Source organism: Tenrec ecaudatus, chromosome 3, assembly GCF_050624435.1.
Source record: "Tenrec ecaudatus isolate mTenEca1 chromosome 3, mTenEca1.hap1, whole genome shotgun sequence".
NCBI lineage: Eukaryota > Metazoa > Chordata > Mammalia > Afrosoricida > Tenrecidae > Tenrec > Tenrec ecaudatus.
This window is the reverse complement of record NC_134532.1, coordinates 153,271,301-153,286,174: the sequence shown is the minus strand read 5'-3', so window position 1 is coordinate 153,286,174 and position 14,874 is coordinate 153,271,301. Positions and strand designations below refer to the sequence as shown.

Here is a 14,874-nt window from a genome sequence, read left to right as displayed (position 1 = left end):
TTTCTTCTGCCCGGTTAATTCTTCAACATCCAAAATCACACCAGTCCAGAGTCTTATGTGCACGAGTTCTCGGCTGTTCTGAAAATATTATAATAACTATAAAAAGTAAACAGCCGGTGTAGAACTATGTAAGGCACTAGGAAAGTTGGCCATGATAGCTTCAGAGTCTCTAATGTCTTGCTGACAGTTGGGTTGGAGTAGGTGAGGATGGGAAGAAACAAGGTTCATGTAGTGATAATTTTTGACATCCAGAGAAAACCAAGACAGCTACGACTGTCCCATCGGTCGTACTGACTGTGCTCTAGGATGGGGGTGTTCCCAAGGCATTGGAATTTGTTGGGAACTTGTACCATGTGTGAGAGGAAGGCATGCAGGGTATTCATTTGAACACATGCTACTGGGGACAGTGCCAAATAAAGGACGGGGTGCCCTTTGAGTCACATCTAAATGCACATGATCACAGGCAGAGCCCCATAGCTTCACTGTGCAAAATAGTGAGCATCAAGAATGTAGCCTTTATTTTAACAATATTTAAAATAATCTCCCTGTCCCCACTAATTATAGCTATTTTAAAATTTGGCTCTTCCTTTTCACATTATCTTTGGAAACAGTTTTTACTAAAATTTCTAGCAGAAAAAAATTTTCAGCCTAAAATTTCCTTATAAGTTTATAACTTATTCCTGGTGCTTTGAGCTTCTCAGTATTTTGTAGATTCTCGCTAGTTTGGAAAGGTTGTCAAGCTTCTCGTTTTCATTTTATCTGTAAACTCACATGCCATCCTCAACCTTTGTGGCTTTGCGAAGAGCTTTGCTGTCATTTTATGAATTATACTTTAAAAAATAGCCATCATTTTTTTACCTGTCTCTGAGACAGCAAAGGTATTTGAATAAAAATAAATATTGAACTCCACCTGGGTTATTCTTATCAGCAATAGACTATTTCCTTTAGTAAATCTGTTTGTTTTGATCCTGAGGGCAAGTATTCTGTGGACTAGGAAGAAAACTTCCATTACTTACCTTTGATTTTCTTTTGGCTACTTAGCACTTACAGATTGCTGAGGATTTGGTAATAATCTTGAAAAAGCATTAAAAAAACCCCAAAACCACCATTACTCAAAATGAGAGCATTTATCGTTCTCAAAGGCCAACGTTAGGGGTGGGGTGGGGAGAGTAAGGAGCAGTTGATGGACTAGAACCATTCGCAATTCCTGAAGATTTGCTTAACCTCAGAAGTATGTTCTTAGCCTCTCTTTGACGATGAACCAGAAGGGGAAAACTAATGTTACCACTAATGTGTGAGAGGAGAAGAAGGAGGCACTGAGATTACATTTAAAACAATGATCCTATGTTGAAATGACAACTACCCCCTCCTCCTTCACCCCTTTCCCTGCCACCTCCCTCCAATGTCTACAGAGCCTTGAGACCCTGCGTCTTTGGGTGTGTAAAATAATTTCTCTTGTTCTCGTTTCTTTTCTGATAGTGTAGTGGGATGCACTGTATTTTGATGGCTTATCCTGGAAAGCAATCTGTTCCTCACTCAGGGGGTGCTCCGTTTTACCTTGCAGTAGGGTCCTCCAAGAAGAGCAGTCTTACGGGGCTCAGAGCTGTGTCTTCCCGGAGGCCATCTGAGAGCACTTTCCCCGAGGCTAGTTGCTTACATGCCGGGAAGTAGTTGCCTGCAACCTGCTGCAAGTAGGGACAGGGTTTTCTCTTTGCTTTGCTTTGCTTTTGGAGTGACAGAGACACTCTAAATTGGATTTTTGGGATAGCTTGCACAATTCTGTAAATATGATAAAGTGTATTGAATTTTCACCTCAAAGCAAGTGCATTTTATGCCTCAATAAAGTTAATAAAAAATGCCCGAGGTTTGGGATATCTTGAAACATATTCTGCTAAATTTCTGGCCAGCCCAATGTCTTGAAGTTTCCCTGCCTGTGTGAAAGTCTGTGATGGAGAGAGCAAGGGAGTGCACATGAGGCAGGAGTGGGCAGGATGGGAATAAGCCAAATCTGCCTCGGGGAGGAGGCCTGCGATCAATATGTGGTCACATGGTACCAAGCTTTGTGATGAACTATGTGCCCAAATTAATGTACATCCTTTCCAGACTCACTCTCCGGAATCACTCTCCGTCTCTCATTAAGTCGATGACAGTAACCACTGCTACTTCATAACCAGAATTCTTACCTTGAAATCCTATCAGCCCATATATGCCGCCTTTTTTATTAAAATCATTTTTTGGGAGTTTGTACAACTCTTATCACAATCCATACATCCATCCATTGTGTCAAACACTTTTGTACAATTGCTTCCCTCATTCTCAAAACATTTGCTTTCTACTCGAGCTCTTGGTATCACCTCCTCATTTTCCCCTCCCTCCCAGTTCCTCCCTCCTCCCTCCCCCATAAACCCTTGATAATATAATAATTATATTATTAATAAATATTAATAATTATAATTAATATAATTAATAAATATTAATAATTATATTAATAATTATTATTTTGTCATATCTTACACCATCTGAGGTCTCCCTTCACCCACTTCTCTGCTGTCCATCCCCCAGGGAGGAGGTTATATGTAGATCATTGTGATCGGTTCCTCCTTTCTCCCCCATCTTCCCCTTCCCCTTCTGGTATTGCTACTCTCATGATTGGTCCTGAGGGGTTTATCTGTCCTGCATTCCCAGTGTTTCCAGTTCCTATCTGTACCAGTGCACACCCTCCAGTACAGCTGGATTTGTAAGGTAGAATGGGATCATGATAGTGGGGGGAAGGAAGCATTCAACAACTAGAGGAAAATTGTATGTTTCATCATTGCTACACTGCACCCTGACTGACTCGTCTTCTCCCTGTGGCCCTTCTGCAAGGGGATGTCCAACTGCCCACTGATGGGCCCTGGGTCCCCACCCCGCACTCCCCCTCTTTCACAATGCTATGGTATTTTTTGGTCTTTGATGCCTGATATCTGATCCCTTCGATGCCTTGTGATCTCACAGGCTGGTGTGATTCTTCCGTGTGGGCTTTGTTTTTTTCTCAGTTAGATGACCGCTTGTTTATCTTCAAGCCTATAGGACCCCAGACTCTATCTTTTGATAGCCGGGCACCATCAGCTTTCTTCACCACATTTGCTTGTGCATCCGTTGTCTTCAGTGATCATGCCAGGAAGGTGAGCATCTCAGACTGCCGAATTGTTAGAACAAAGTGTTCTTATGTTGAGGGAGTACTTGAGTAGGGGCCCATTGTTCATCTGTTTCCTTAATACTAAATGTATAAATATATGTACATAGATATATTTCTCCTTCATCTTATATAAATATATTTACATCTGTATATGCCTGTATTTAAATCTTTATAACTATCCTTTGCCTCCTAGTTCTTTCCTCTATTTCTTTGTACTTTCCTCTTGTCCTACTATGATGTTCAGCCTTCATTTGGGTTTCAGGAATTCTTCTCGGTTACATTGTCCTTGATCTAGCCCTTCCAGACCTTCTATATCCTCCTTGCCACTGATTTTCGATCACCTGTTGTTCCCTTGTCCCTGGGTTTGTTAACACCCACTTCCTGTTCCCCACCTACCCCTTTCCCATGTCCCCCAGAACTGTCATCCCATTGTTCTCTCTTCCGGCTTGTTTATCCCGTGTATCCATTCCAGGTAGACAACAATATGCACCATCATAAAACTGAGTTCAACGAAGCAACAATAGAAAATAAAACAATAGCTATAACAATAACAACAACAACAACAAAAACCCCTATAAGTAGTTCAAGGTCTATTTGTTGTCCTTTACGAGGGCTTTCCAGTTGAGTCTGATGGGGTGCCATGCCCTGGCCCCACATCTATCCCTGGCACTCCCTGGGGACTTCATTGCTCTGCTCCCCCCACTGCACTGCTGCATGCCCCCAGTAGCTGGCTTCCGTATAGTGGACTCAGGGCGGGCACAATTCCCGGTGTGTGTCACTAGTGTTGTTCCCCATGGTGCTATGGGTCAGTGAGGAATGCTGTGTCCCATGGTGAGGCCGGCCCTGTGGTCGTCTCTGTGCATTGCTGTTCTGAGCAGAAACATTGTCCTCAGGGCCTGGTGAGCCAGGATGTGCGTCACTCTTTTTTTTTACCCCCCTTACTCCCTCATTGTCACCTGTGTGTTCTGATCAGACAAGTCCCTCTCCTTGAGCCGTAGCGTCAGTCAGTGCTGTCCTCTGAAGGGAATTCTTCTTGGGGGGAGGGTGGTGCTGTCCACTTAGTTGGTAATGGGGCCGGCCCCTCAGGCCTCTCTATCGGCTCCCTGCTTCATGTCAGTGTGTTGCATCTCTGTCTTGGTTGAAGTCTGGTTCCTCTTTCCCTGTGGAGACACAGACAACACCCTCCCCCTGTGTGGATTAGTGCTCTGTTCCTCTAGCTACCCATATCTCCCTCCCCTCTTTTTCAGTGGACTACTATATGTATCCCATATCTATCCCTGAGTTTAGTCTGGCCCCTGCCATATTACCTGGACCCCACCCCAGGAATTTATGTATACAGTAGCTTCTTCCCTATGCCCCTGTTGCATTTTTGAACTTAACCTCAGTGGACTCATGTAGTACTTGTCCTTTTGTGCTTGGCTTACTTCACTTAGCATAATTTCCTGCAGTTCTTCCCATGCGGCGAGGTATAAGCTGCCTTTTACATGGTTTGATGTACCAAGGGAGATTTGGGTAAAAGCCTCTCTTCATGCCATGAGTAGCGTGGTGTAATTAGCAGTTTTGCTTCATTGTCCTTATTCAATAAATAATAGAAATATTTAATGTGGTTTTTAAAAAGGCCAGCCTCTGAACTTTTTCATGTTATTTTCCTAATTTCTGAAGGAAGGCAGCCAAGTTTTTGGCTTTTGACTTGCTGAAGAAATCCGTTGCCTTTACTTGCATTGTTTGGATTGGAGATAAAGCTGCAGGACTCCCTTAATAACTGGAGAACAGGAAACAATTGACACTGTTTCTTAATTCAAGTTGTTTCTGAGACGTTTCCCACTCCCTAGTATGAGATAGCTTTCCCATGAGAACAATTTTCTTGCAAATAGTTAGACATGGTAGCCTTCTCATTGGCACAGATGCGATGGGAGGTGGGGGGGAATTTTGCCGTGCTTTGTAGTAGTTGACGGTGTGTGTGTGTGTGTGTGTGTGTGTGTGTGTGTGTGTGTGTGTGTGTTGGAGGTGGTGGTGGAGGGGCTCCTGCTCTGTGTGAAGACGCCCCCAGCTTCATTCCAAGCATCAGGTGTTTTCCTTGGAACGCTGAATCATTCACTTGTCAGCTGTCATCGGGTTGTCACTGCACAACAGGATGGATTGTTGTGATGCGTAAGGGATTTTATTGGCTGAACTTTTGGAAGTACTCAGAGATCGCCTGATAACGTGTGTTAGTCTGCACGCTCCCCTGAAAGCTTTCCAGTTTCTTACCAACATGCAAATCTCCACTGACATTGCCTAGAAATTACCCCGGGTTTTCTGCATGAAAGGTGGGAATTCCACCACGCAGGTGCCTCTGCCTCGCTGCCTCTTCACTGAGGGTTCTGCACATCTTAGTTGGAACCTTTTTCTTGAAAGAGGATATAATGCTTTTAATTCCGATTCCTTAAGGAAACTCTCAAGTGAATTCTGGTGTTTTGGATATGCCTATGGAAAGTAGTCCGGGGCATTCAAATCGAGGGCTAATGTGTGTGCGAGCATTGCGTGTAAGTACATGACATGGCCCGTGGCACTCTGAAGTTATCAAGACATTATGATTCCAGAACTGCGAACTGTGAAATAAAACCAATAAATGAGATCACCGAGTCTAATTTTCAGTGAGTGAGAAAATGTTCACATTACTTCCGAAATGGTGGTTCCCACATTCAGAAGTTACATTGTGTAAAAAGTGAAAGTAAAAGTTTTCCCAGTTGAAAAACAAACAAACCAAAATGATGTAGAACTTTGAATTCCTTTTTCATTCTGTCTTATCAGATTTTGTACAAATAATACCACTTGTCAGTTTTGCAACTCTTTCCATCTAGAGAGCTGAAAGCGTTTCAGTCTTTTTTTCTTATGCCCTTCTTTCTCTTCAAGGCAATTTTTGCTGGGCTGGGTTTATTTTTATCATTGCAACAACCAATTTTTAGAAACTTTTGGAAACCAAAAAAGAAAAATGAGAATGGCACTGTAGCTGACATTCATTTTAGCTGTTTGCTAGTGTGAACATTTGAGTATTTCTGAAATCTTCTCTCCAAGTATGTCGTATTTTTTCTCAGTTTGTCCCAGTTCTAAGCCTCTGTTCTGCTGAGAGGGTGAAAAAGTTTCGCTGAAAAACCTTAGCCCCAGCAGAATGACTTCTTGAACTTTGAGTTAGATCTTTATTTTTGCAGCTCTGAGAACTCCTTTCCCAGCTCCCTTTTCAGGATAATCATAGACTCATGGAAGGTTAGAAGTGAAAGACTCTTTAGAGAATTTCCCAATGTAACTCTCTCATTACATAAATGCTGGGGCTGAAGCCCAGGAAGGTTAAGGGACAGGCTCAAGGTCATATAACTAATAGATGGCAGAGTCTGTTCAGAATCATGGAGTTTCAGTCAGGATTACTAGGTGTAGGAGAAGGAGAGGGAATGTGTGGCCAGTTGCCTCTGTGAACACCTTCACTGTCTCCTTAGCCAGGAGCCCAGAAGAACTGGTTGGTGCCTGGCCATCATTAGCAAACAGTTTGCTCCAAGACTCCACAGACAAACGTTACTCCTAACGCAGAAGAGCGTTTCATGTTCTCGTGAATTCCAGGTTTCCTGGAGCCATGAAGTTGGATGAACCCTGGCACTGTGCTCTGAGATAATATCTAAATTTTCCATCAAAACTACCCTTTGCAGTCTACTTAAAAAAGTTCACTGGGATAGCTTAATTAGCGAAAGATAGATATGCTTTTAAATTATGCTTTTAAAGGAACTGTCTGTGTGGGAGGAGCCCCGCTGGAGTAGTGGTTAGGTTACATGGTGGGCTGCTAAACCATGAGGTCAGCAGTTCGCAACCACTAGCTGCTCCAAGGGAGAAAGATGAGCTTTTCTACTCCTGTAAAGAGTTACAGTATCGGAAACCCCCTGGGGCAGTTCTACCCTGCCCTGCAGGGTCACTGTGAGTCAGAATTGACTCTGTGGCCGTGAGTTTGGTTCTTGGTGTAGCTGTATGGGGTCAAGTTGATAAGACAACACAAAGGATTATCTAGGCAATGGGGCAGTGAGTGAACACAGAGGAACAGCTCTGAGGAGAAGGGTAAGAATGGTTGCAATCAGTGGCACCAAGTGATACGTGGAGAAATTGTTGAATTTATGTATGCTCTGCTATACATTTTTCCATGACAACAAAAATAAGTGGAGGCTTCAAGAAGTTTGTGGAAAAATAAAATTGAAAAGCCCATGGAGTTTTCCGTGAATTTCTGACACTCCCTCCTTTGTAGTCCAGTCCGTGTGCTAGCACTAGACTTCCCACACGCTGCATCGCAGGGACAGCCGCAGGTCGGAGTACCTGCAGCTGCCCCACGTGTGGAGAGGAAGCCTTACTTCCCCAGTTTGAGTTTGTCAAACGCAGAATGGCAATGTCAAGGTCACAGACATTTCCTGCCGACCCGTAGGACTAGTGCGGGTGATGGTTAATGAAGAACAGAATCCAAACTGACGGGACTTGTTTTCTTCCGCAGGCCACCACACCATCTACATCGGGGTCCATGTGCCGAAGAGCTACAGGCGAAGGAGACGCCACAAGCGGAAGGCAGGGCACAAGGGAAAGAAGGAAAAGGAAAGAGTGTCTGAGAACTACTCTGACAAATCGGACGTGGAAAATGCGGACGAGTCCAGCAGCAGCATCTTAAAACCGCTCAGTGAGTGCGCTTCGCCTCGGCCCCACGGCCTGGGGGGGATCCTAGGAGCTTATGGCTAAGTGGGGAGGGATGGAAGAAAACCAAGACGGGCTGCTCTGAAGGGTAATGCCCCTGAATGTGGCTTTGTGGTACCATCAAGTTGCTCTAGAGGGGCTTTTATAAGATTCTGGGTAGGGCAGAGAAGCATCTGACAATGTTTACCCGCAGCTGTGGGTTCCAAATGTTGACGTGTGAAGTAGTTAGCCACGGTCATTATCAGAAGATAATATTATTATTATCCAAGGTTGCTCCTTGGAAATCAGTTTGACTGGGATGGTGGCCTAAGGCGCGGTTCATTGCTGGTGACTCCATGGATGTGGAGCGGGACTGCCCTGTAGGCTTCCAGGGCCGGGCCCTTTTAGAAGCACCTCACCTGCCTTGTCTTCGATGCACCGGTGGGTGAGTGTGGCCTGCCAGCTTTTTGGCGAGTGAAGCGCTGCATCAGTTGCACCACTCGGGAGACCTGACTGCATGGTGGGTTGTGAGTGGGGCTTCTCACCTAAACTTCAGCCGTGTGAAGCATCAACTACACCGAGGGGCAAAGTGGAGACTTTCTGTTCCTGTGGAGAGTTCCGGCTTACAAGTCCGCAGGGGCAGTTCGACCCTGCCCTGTTGGGTCACTACGAGTGGCATTCGCCTTGATGCCAGTGAGCGAGGGGCTCCAAGGTCAAGATAAGGATAGGCATTTGTATCGCTTTCTGAATGGCAGTGTTAATAGGTGACATTTAACCAAGTTGCGAGCCAGGTTGGTGATGCCAAGTGGAATAGGGGAGAGCATCTTACAAGTCAGAGATGATGTAGTGTGACAGACCCCTGAAATAGCAGACACGCTAGATAGAAATGTAATTAAAAACACTATCAGGAAATCCAAGGAAACCTTTGGGTTGGACTGATAGGGTGAGCTATATGTTCAGGTGTCTCTGTTTGTTTCTTTTAGGGTAGAGCACTTTGGGCTGTATTTCAGTAGCCTGGTGGCTGAAGTGAGAATGACTGTGTGCAGCAAATGGGAGACGCTGTAGAAACACATGCCAGTTTGGGGAGATTCCCCAACAGGAGTGAGTTAGTTGCTCAGTGACAGCTTTTCCTGTTGGCAGAGAGCACCACGTTCTTCAGCTCGGTGCTACAGTTGCAGAAATACAGGACCTGAAATAAAACGCATCATAGGTGGCTCAGATAAAGATCAAGTTCAGTCACTGCAGGTGATGACAGGCCAAATTAGAGTGAACAGCTCACAGGTGTTGAAAAGTGAGTTTCCAGTGAGGCTAAAGAGTGTGAAGTCTCACAACTGGAACTGGGCAGGTGGCCGGGGAAGCTAGAGAGGAACTGTGCTGAGAGGAGCAGCGTGGAGCGGCCGTTGAATTTAAGACAAAAGGTTTGAAGAGTGTTTGGAGGTGAGCCACTGCCTTTGACAGGGCTGGGATCAATATAAGCTTTCAAAGAGCCAAGAGCACAAGGGATTGAAGTTCTGTACTTCTCTTTGGAATGTGTGGCGAGAGCCCTTCTGAAAGAGATCCTTCACATATTGATGAAACCAATCAGATCCCTTTCAAGCAAAGTCCGAGAAAGGCAGATAAAAAAGCTTATATCTAGTAGTGTGGAGGAGCTTATGATCACATTCTCTTCCAGATAAATTATGCCTGCTTTGTCTTGATTCACTATCTGTTTTGGAGGACCTGAACTATCCTATGTGTGGTGTGTGTGTGTGTGTGGGGGGGTCGTGGTTTGGATGGAAGGTTACAGAGCAAATCGGTTTTCCACTCGACAGTGTACACACATTTGTTTCACGATATGCATTGCAATCCACGTTAAGCAACAGCAGGTTTTCCACTGCCTCCCTGTGCTCCCTGTTTCCGCGGGGTCTTCTCTCCTGCCCCTTCCTGCCAACTCTCCCCTTGCGCTGTTTGGTGGGTGATGTGAGGCGTGCGTTCTTCCCTGGTGTGACTGCTTTCTCCTTCTCTCTCCCAGATAACAAGGAATGGAGACATCAGGCAGGCACAGAGACGACATGCGTGCCATCGTAGGAGTGCTTTTGAGAAATATTAAAAAAAACAAAAGTTTATCCTTTTATTCCCTGGGAGATGTGGTAGTCTGTGGTATTTTCGTTTCTCTGTTATACCCTGTGGAGGGTCCTGTGTGGATTGGTGCAGTACCGGACACCGTCTCGCTCCGTTACACATGGGATCTCAGTGAGTTGGCAATGACTTGTTGGCATGGAGCAACAGCACAAGACCTGTGTTATTAAGGACCAACTTGTCCAATGATCATGAGGATGTTATTAGTAAATTTCCATAGGATGCTTGAAGTTTTTGCTGATGGTTCATGTGCTGTGGTGTCACGTCTTGACCCGTTTGACATGAATTATCCCATTTCACATGAGATTCGTTGATATCAACACATTTTCTCCACAGCTATTGAGGGAGACCCCTCTATTTTCCTGGTGCACGTCTATGGAAAAGTCAGAGTTGTTGACTCCAGATGAGAAAGACATAGAGTTCTCATGTGGTGTGGGGAATCCACAGTGGTCTGGTGCCAACAGAACAATCATGTTCTTTGGGGAAAAGGCACGTGATACCTGTCACTTGCATCATGTTCAAGGACGAGTATGGAATTATTTATGCCCTCGACATACTTGGCTCCACAGCTTTGATCCTCTCAAGCGTCTGCAGGAGTCTCGTGTAGGCCCATCACTCGGAACAAGCACACATACATAGGGTAACTCAGCGAACATCATCTCCTCTCTTCTCCTTGCTCTTGTCCCCACAGGAAATCCACCTTGCTTGCATATTGTGCCTTGAACCTACCTGCTGGTCTCCCATTTTGCCGCCCTTCGTGTTTGGGCCCACAGCATCCTCATGTCTTGCTTAGACAGCCTCCCTTTCCCCAAACTGCATTCATTGTGGAGCTCTTTCAGTTCTCGTTGCCCTGTGAAGATGTCTCCGTTTTGCACCACAGCACAGAGTCTCTCTCCAGTATTGCCATGTGTTACTCGTTCCTGGATTGTTCTTGTCTAGGCAAGAGGAGTTTTCAGTTCGGTGCAGCCAAAGCCTTTTCTGTCCCAAGGCTGTTGCTCTTGTATGCAGTTTTGTGTCCGGAGAAGAGTCAGCCCATTTTTGTCCGGTTAGCTCTTCTCTCCTTTTTTGCCCCAACTTTCAAAGACCACCTCTTCAGAGCCCTTACCCACAGCTCTCTAAAGCGGCTTCCTCCATGTTATTCTTCCTTAGCTCCTGGTTTGTCTCCTTTTCAAGATCTGTTTCAACCTGCGCTTCTGTGAGCTTACGGTTTGTCTTTCATGCACGTGAGGTTGTGAGCGCCATGAGAGCAATATATGATATGTCTCTGCCACCCAGCACAGGGTTAGGCGTGTTGACTGTGTTTAATAAATTTTTATAGAGCAATATTGACGCGAATGGCTTACTATAAAGGAAGCGAGAGACATTGCTTTAACGGACCTAAATATTTCCCGCATTCTGGGTAATGATTAAACTGATTTTCTTGTTTTGTTTGCACATTACCTTTATATTTTCCTCCCTGCTGCCTTTCCCTCATCAAAGGAGGCCTGGTGGCACGGTTGGTTAAGCCTTGGACTTCTAACGACAAGGTCAATGGTTCAAACCCACTGCCACCATGTGGGAAATTAGCTATCTGTCCCCATAAAGATTAACAGCCTCAGAAACCAAGGTCAGGATGAGTCAGAATTGATTGGTTTGGTTTGGTTTTGGTGTTTTCTCTCTCACCACATAAATTGTGGCCCTAAACTTTAACTATTCTACTTTGGAAAACACCTCATTACTCTTTAACTGCTTCCAAAGTGATCTTTGCTCTGGGTAGATGACTCCCAAATATGTTGAGTTGCTTGTCGTCCATAGTTGATGGAATAAATCGATCCACAGGGCACGTGAGCTCATCAGGGAGCCTTAAAGTAGTCACTCTCTGCACGCAGAGCTTGGGACCTCAGCTGCGGAAGTGACACGAAAGAAGCACAGATTTGCAAGCGAAGGGCATCTGTAAGAAGAGATAATCCAGACACTTCCCAGGATTTAAACACATCAGGAAGACGAGATAATGAATAAATTCATTTAGCTTCCAACAGAGATGCTTTTTATTTTATCCATGGCATTGGTATTGAGACAAGGTTTTTTTAATAAAAGACAAGATTTTCTTTTTAATAAAAAGAAAAAAATGTGCAGTTTGATTCTTTTCCCTTTGGAGCTTTGAGGAGAAATCTGGAGAGCTTCGTTTCCCTCTCCAAGTTCCGCAGTGACTTCAAGTCGGAACGGTGGCTGGCTCCCTTTGGGACACAGGGAAGGAGATGCTGGGAGGATTGTGGAGGCACGGGGAGGGAGGCTGGAGAAGAAAGTGAAGTGGAGACGCAAGCAGGAGGAGAGACAAGGGACTGAGGAGGTGGTGTGGAGTGGGTGGTGGAGAGAAAAGTTAGATTGTGCTCTTTCTCAAAAATAATCCTTTTCCCTCCTCCACCAGCACTTCTTCGCCCCTCTATGTTAGCAGCTGCCATAATCTGAGGGTTGCCCAGAAAGGGGGTGCAGGGGGCGGTGGTCTTGACTAAGCTAGGCTTTGGGAAAATGGCACGGCTTCTCAACATAGTTGATTTTGGCTTCTGTGCCCCTTACTTTGTTAGTGTCTTGGGGTACTTGTGGGGGACTCAAGGGTCACTGTATGACTGGCGAGCCCCTGAAGATGTGTAAAATGTTGGGAGACACAGCTACATACAGAGGATCTTGTGCAGCATATTGCTTGCATGTATAACGGATTTCTTGACTAGCTCCAACACGCACCTCTCACTCACACTGCAGCCCTTGTGGAATCCTCCCACCAGGTGTGTGCGGACAGACCCTGCTCCAGTATTGCGGCACTCTTTTTTTTTTAAGCTCTTTGGGTGCGTACCAGGCCTGAGGGATTTATGCTGGTGGACATTGTTCTATGGGCAGGGGACAATGGATGCCCGTTGGTGATCCAGTTATCTCCAGGAAGCTGAAACAGAGCAATTGGCAGTTGCTTTTGTTGGGCTCTTCCGGGTAAATGAACAGAGTAGCTTTTCATAAGAGCCAAGAATACTCCGTTTTTTGTCACTTGACTTCCCCTTTTCCCAGTGAACACCCCTGTACTCCCCCCGCCCCCTTGACCTCACACTTCTTGGAACATTTCTACTTTTTCTTTCTTTTTTTTGTATGTGTGCGTTTAAGTGTTTTCTAATGAGACCCTTAATTTTGATACAGCAAAGCAAGATTTATTTAATTTCCTGAATCCCCACACTGTGCAGAAATGAGTCCACTTGCAGGAGAGAAGGGAATCCTTGGAATGTGCGTGAAAGAATATAGGTTCTGTTCCAGTTCAGAAATCAGACAATAACACCAAAGAGCAAAACTTCTTTCATCCTCCTCCCTCTGTCTCATCTTATAGAAGTAGGAGGAAGTGTGCTTTATCTTAAGGCTAAGAACAAAAGCTCTTTATATTAAAAAGGAAAAAAAAAGAATCCAAAGTTTTAAAAACGTTTGCCTTTTCAGAAGGGGCTGCAAAGGCAGGGTAGCATAGTAGTTGAGAGCCCAGATTTGGGCCAGATTCCTTGCAGTTGAATCCCAGCTCAGACCAGCAGGGCAAGGCTGGTCAAGAGAGGGCACTGATCTAAATTACTTCTTAGTGTTCTGGGCATTAAATGACTTCATTTACGGGAAGGGCTGCACACCTGGCATACCGCAAACCCTCCTGTACATAGCCAGTATTCTCCATCAGTTAAGCAGAACACATTCTTTCTGTGTCTCTTCCCCCAACTGTTTCCCCCAGGTCTTTCCCCAAACTTGAGGGGTTCACCTTGCAACGATCAGCTCCTTGATGAACACCAGGGACCCCGCTGGAAGTACTCCCTGCCACAAAGTCTCCCTAGAGTTGTCAGCTTAGCTCCTGGCATCTTTGGGGTGAAACAACTTAAATTCAGTCTCGGAGTTTGCCAGCAAACGTCACTCTCGCTCAGTGGGTCTCAACCTTCCTAATGCTGTGACCCTTTAATACTTTAATACAGTTCCTCGTGTTGTGGTGACCCCCAGCCATAAAATTGTTTTCATTGCTACCTCATAACTGTACCTTGGCTACTGTTATGAATCATGTGACCCCTGTGAAAGGGTCTTTTGACCCCCAACGGGGTCTCGACCCGCAGGTTGAGAACCGCTGCTCTGGTGGCTCGCTTGGCAGGTCCTGGAAATCAAGGACTCTAAGGGGCAGAGGCGCTGCTAGTTGTACTCTTCTTCTGTATGGCATAGTGCTGTGGGCCCGAGGCTCTGCTTACCCACGTGCCCTTGCAGGTAGTCAACACTTGCGGTCTCTGGTTCTAAGGCTCTATAGTGCCAGCTAAGGGCTGGCGCGCTTTCTCCCGGGGATCCCTTTCCGGGCCCTTCCTGTCCGGGCAGATCTCGGTGAGCTCCATCAAGCGGGGCACATGGGGAGGAGAGTCAGCCCCGTAAAGGCAGTGCTGCGCGAAAGAGAACACTGCTTGGCCTCCTGGTGTTTCTGGTGGCACTGGGTGGCCTCAATCACGTTCCATTGTGTGTGTCACAATCATTGCTGCTTATGCCTCTGCAGTGCTCCCGGATGCAGGACGACCGTGTCACGGCGTTTCCATCTTCTTTGTAGCCATTCCATAATTTAGGCATTCCTGAGACAGACCTGAATTCCTGAGAGAAAGTTCCCTTCAGGTCACCTAGACGTGCCCTCCCTGACCCAAGGCAGGCCTGACCCCACGGAAGTGAGGGTGCCGTGCTTTGTTGCCACTGGGCAATAGCGATTCCATCTTATCCCGCTGTGCCATGTTATGACGTGTGTTTGCGTGTGTCATGGGAGAGCTGGTGTTGTTGCTATTTCTGACCCATGAATGTCGGGGTCTCTGGGGCCCCCTGTGCTCCCTCCAGGTGGTAGGAAGGAAAAGAGGTGTTGGCTTGAGGTTGAGCATGGAGGACAACCAGAA

At 45.9% G+C, this 14,874-nt stretch overlaps 1 protein-coding gene across 2 annotated transcripts in view; it reads left to right on the top strand.

Annotated features, from left to right (window-relative positions):
* The window catches only part of SLC4A4 (solute carrier family 4 member 4), a 343,893-nt gene that overhangs the window by 19,342 nt on the left and 309,677 nt on the right, over nucleotides 1-14,874 (top strand). For both annotated transcript variants that reach the window (XM_075544222.1, XM_075544221.1), the window contains exon 2: nucleotides 7,683-7,862. In XM_075544222.1, coding sequence (XP_075400337.1) covers nucleotides 7,683-7,862 — 180 coding nt within the window. The remainder of the gene's footprint in view (nucleotides 1-7,682; nucleotides 7,863-14,874) is intronic.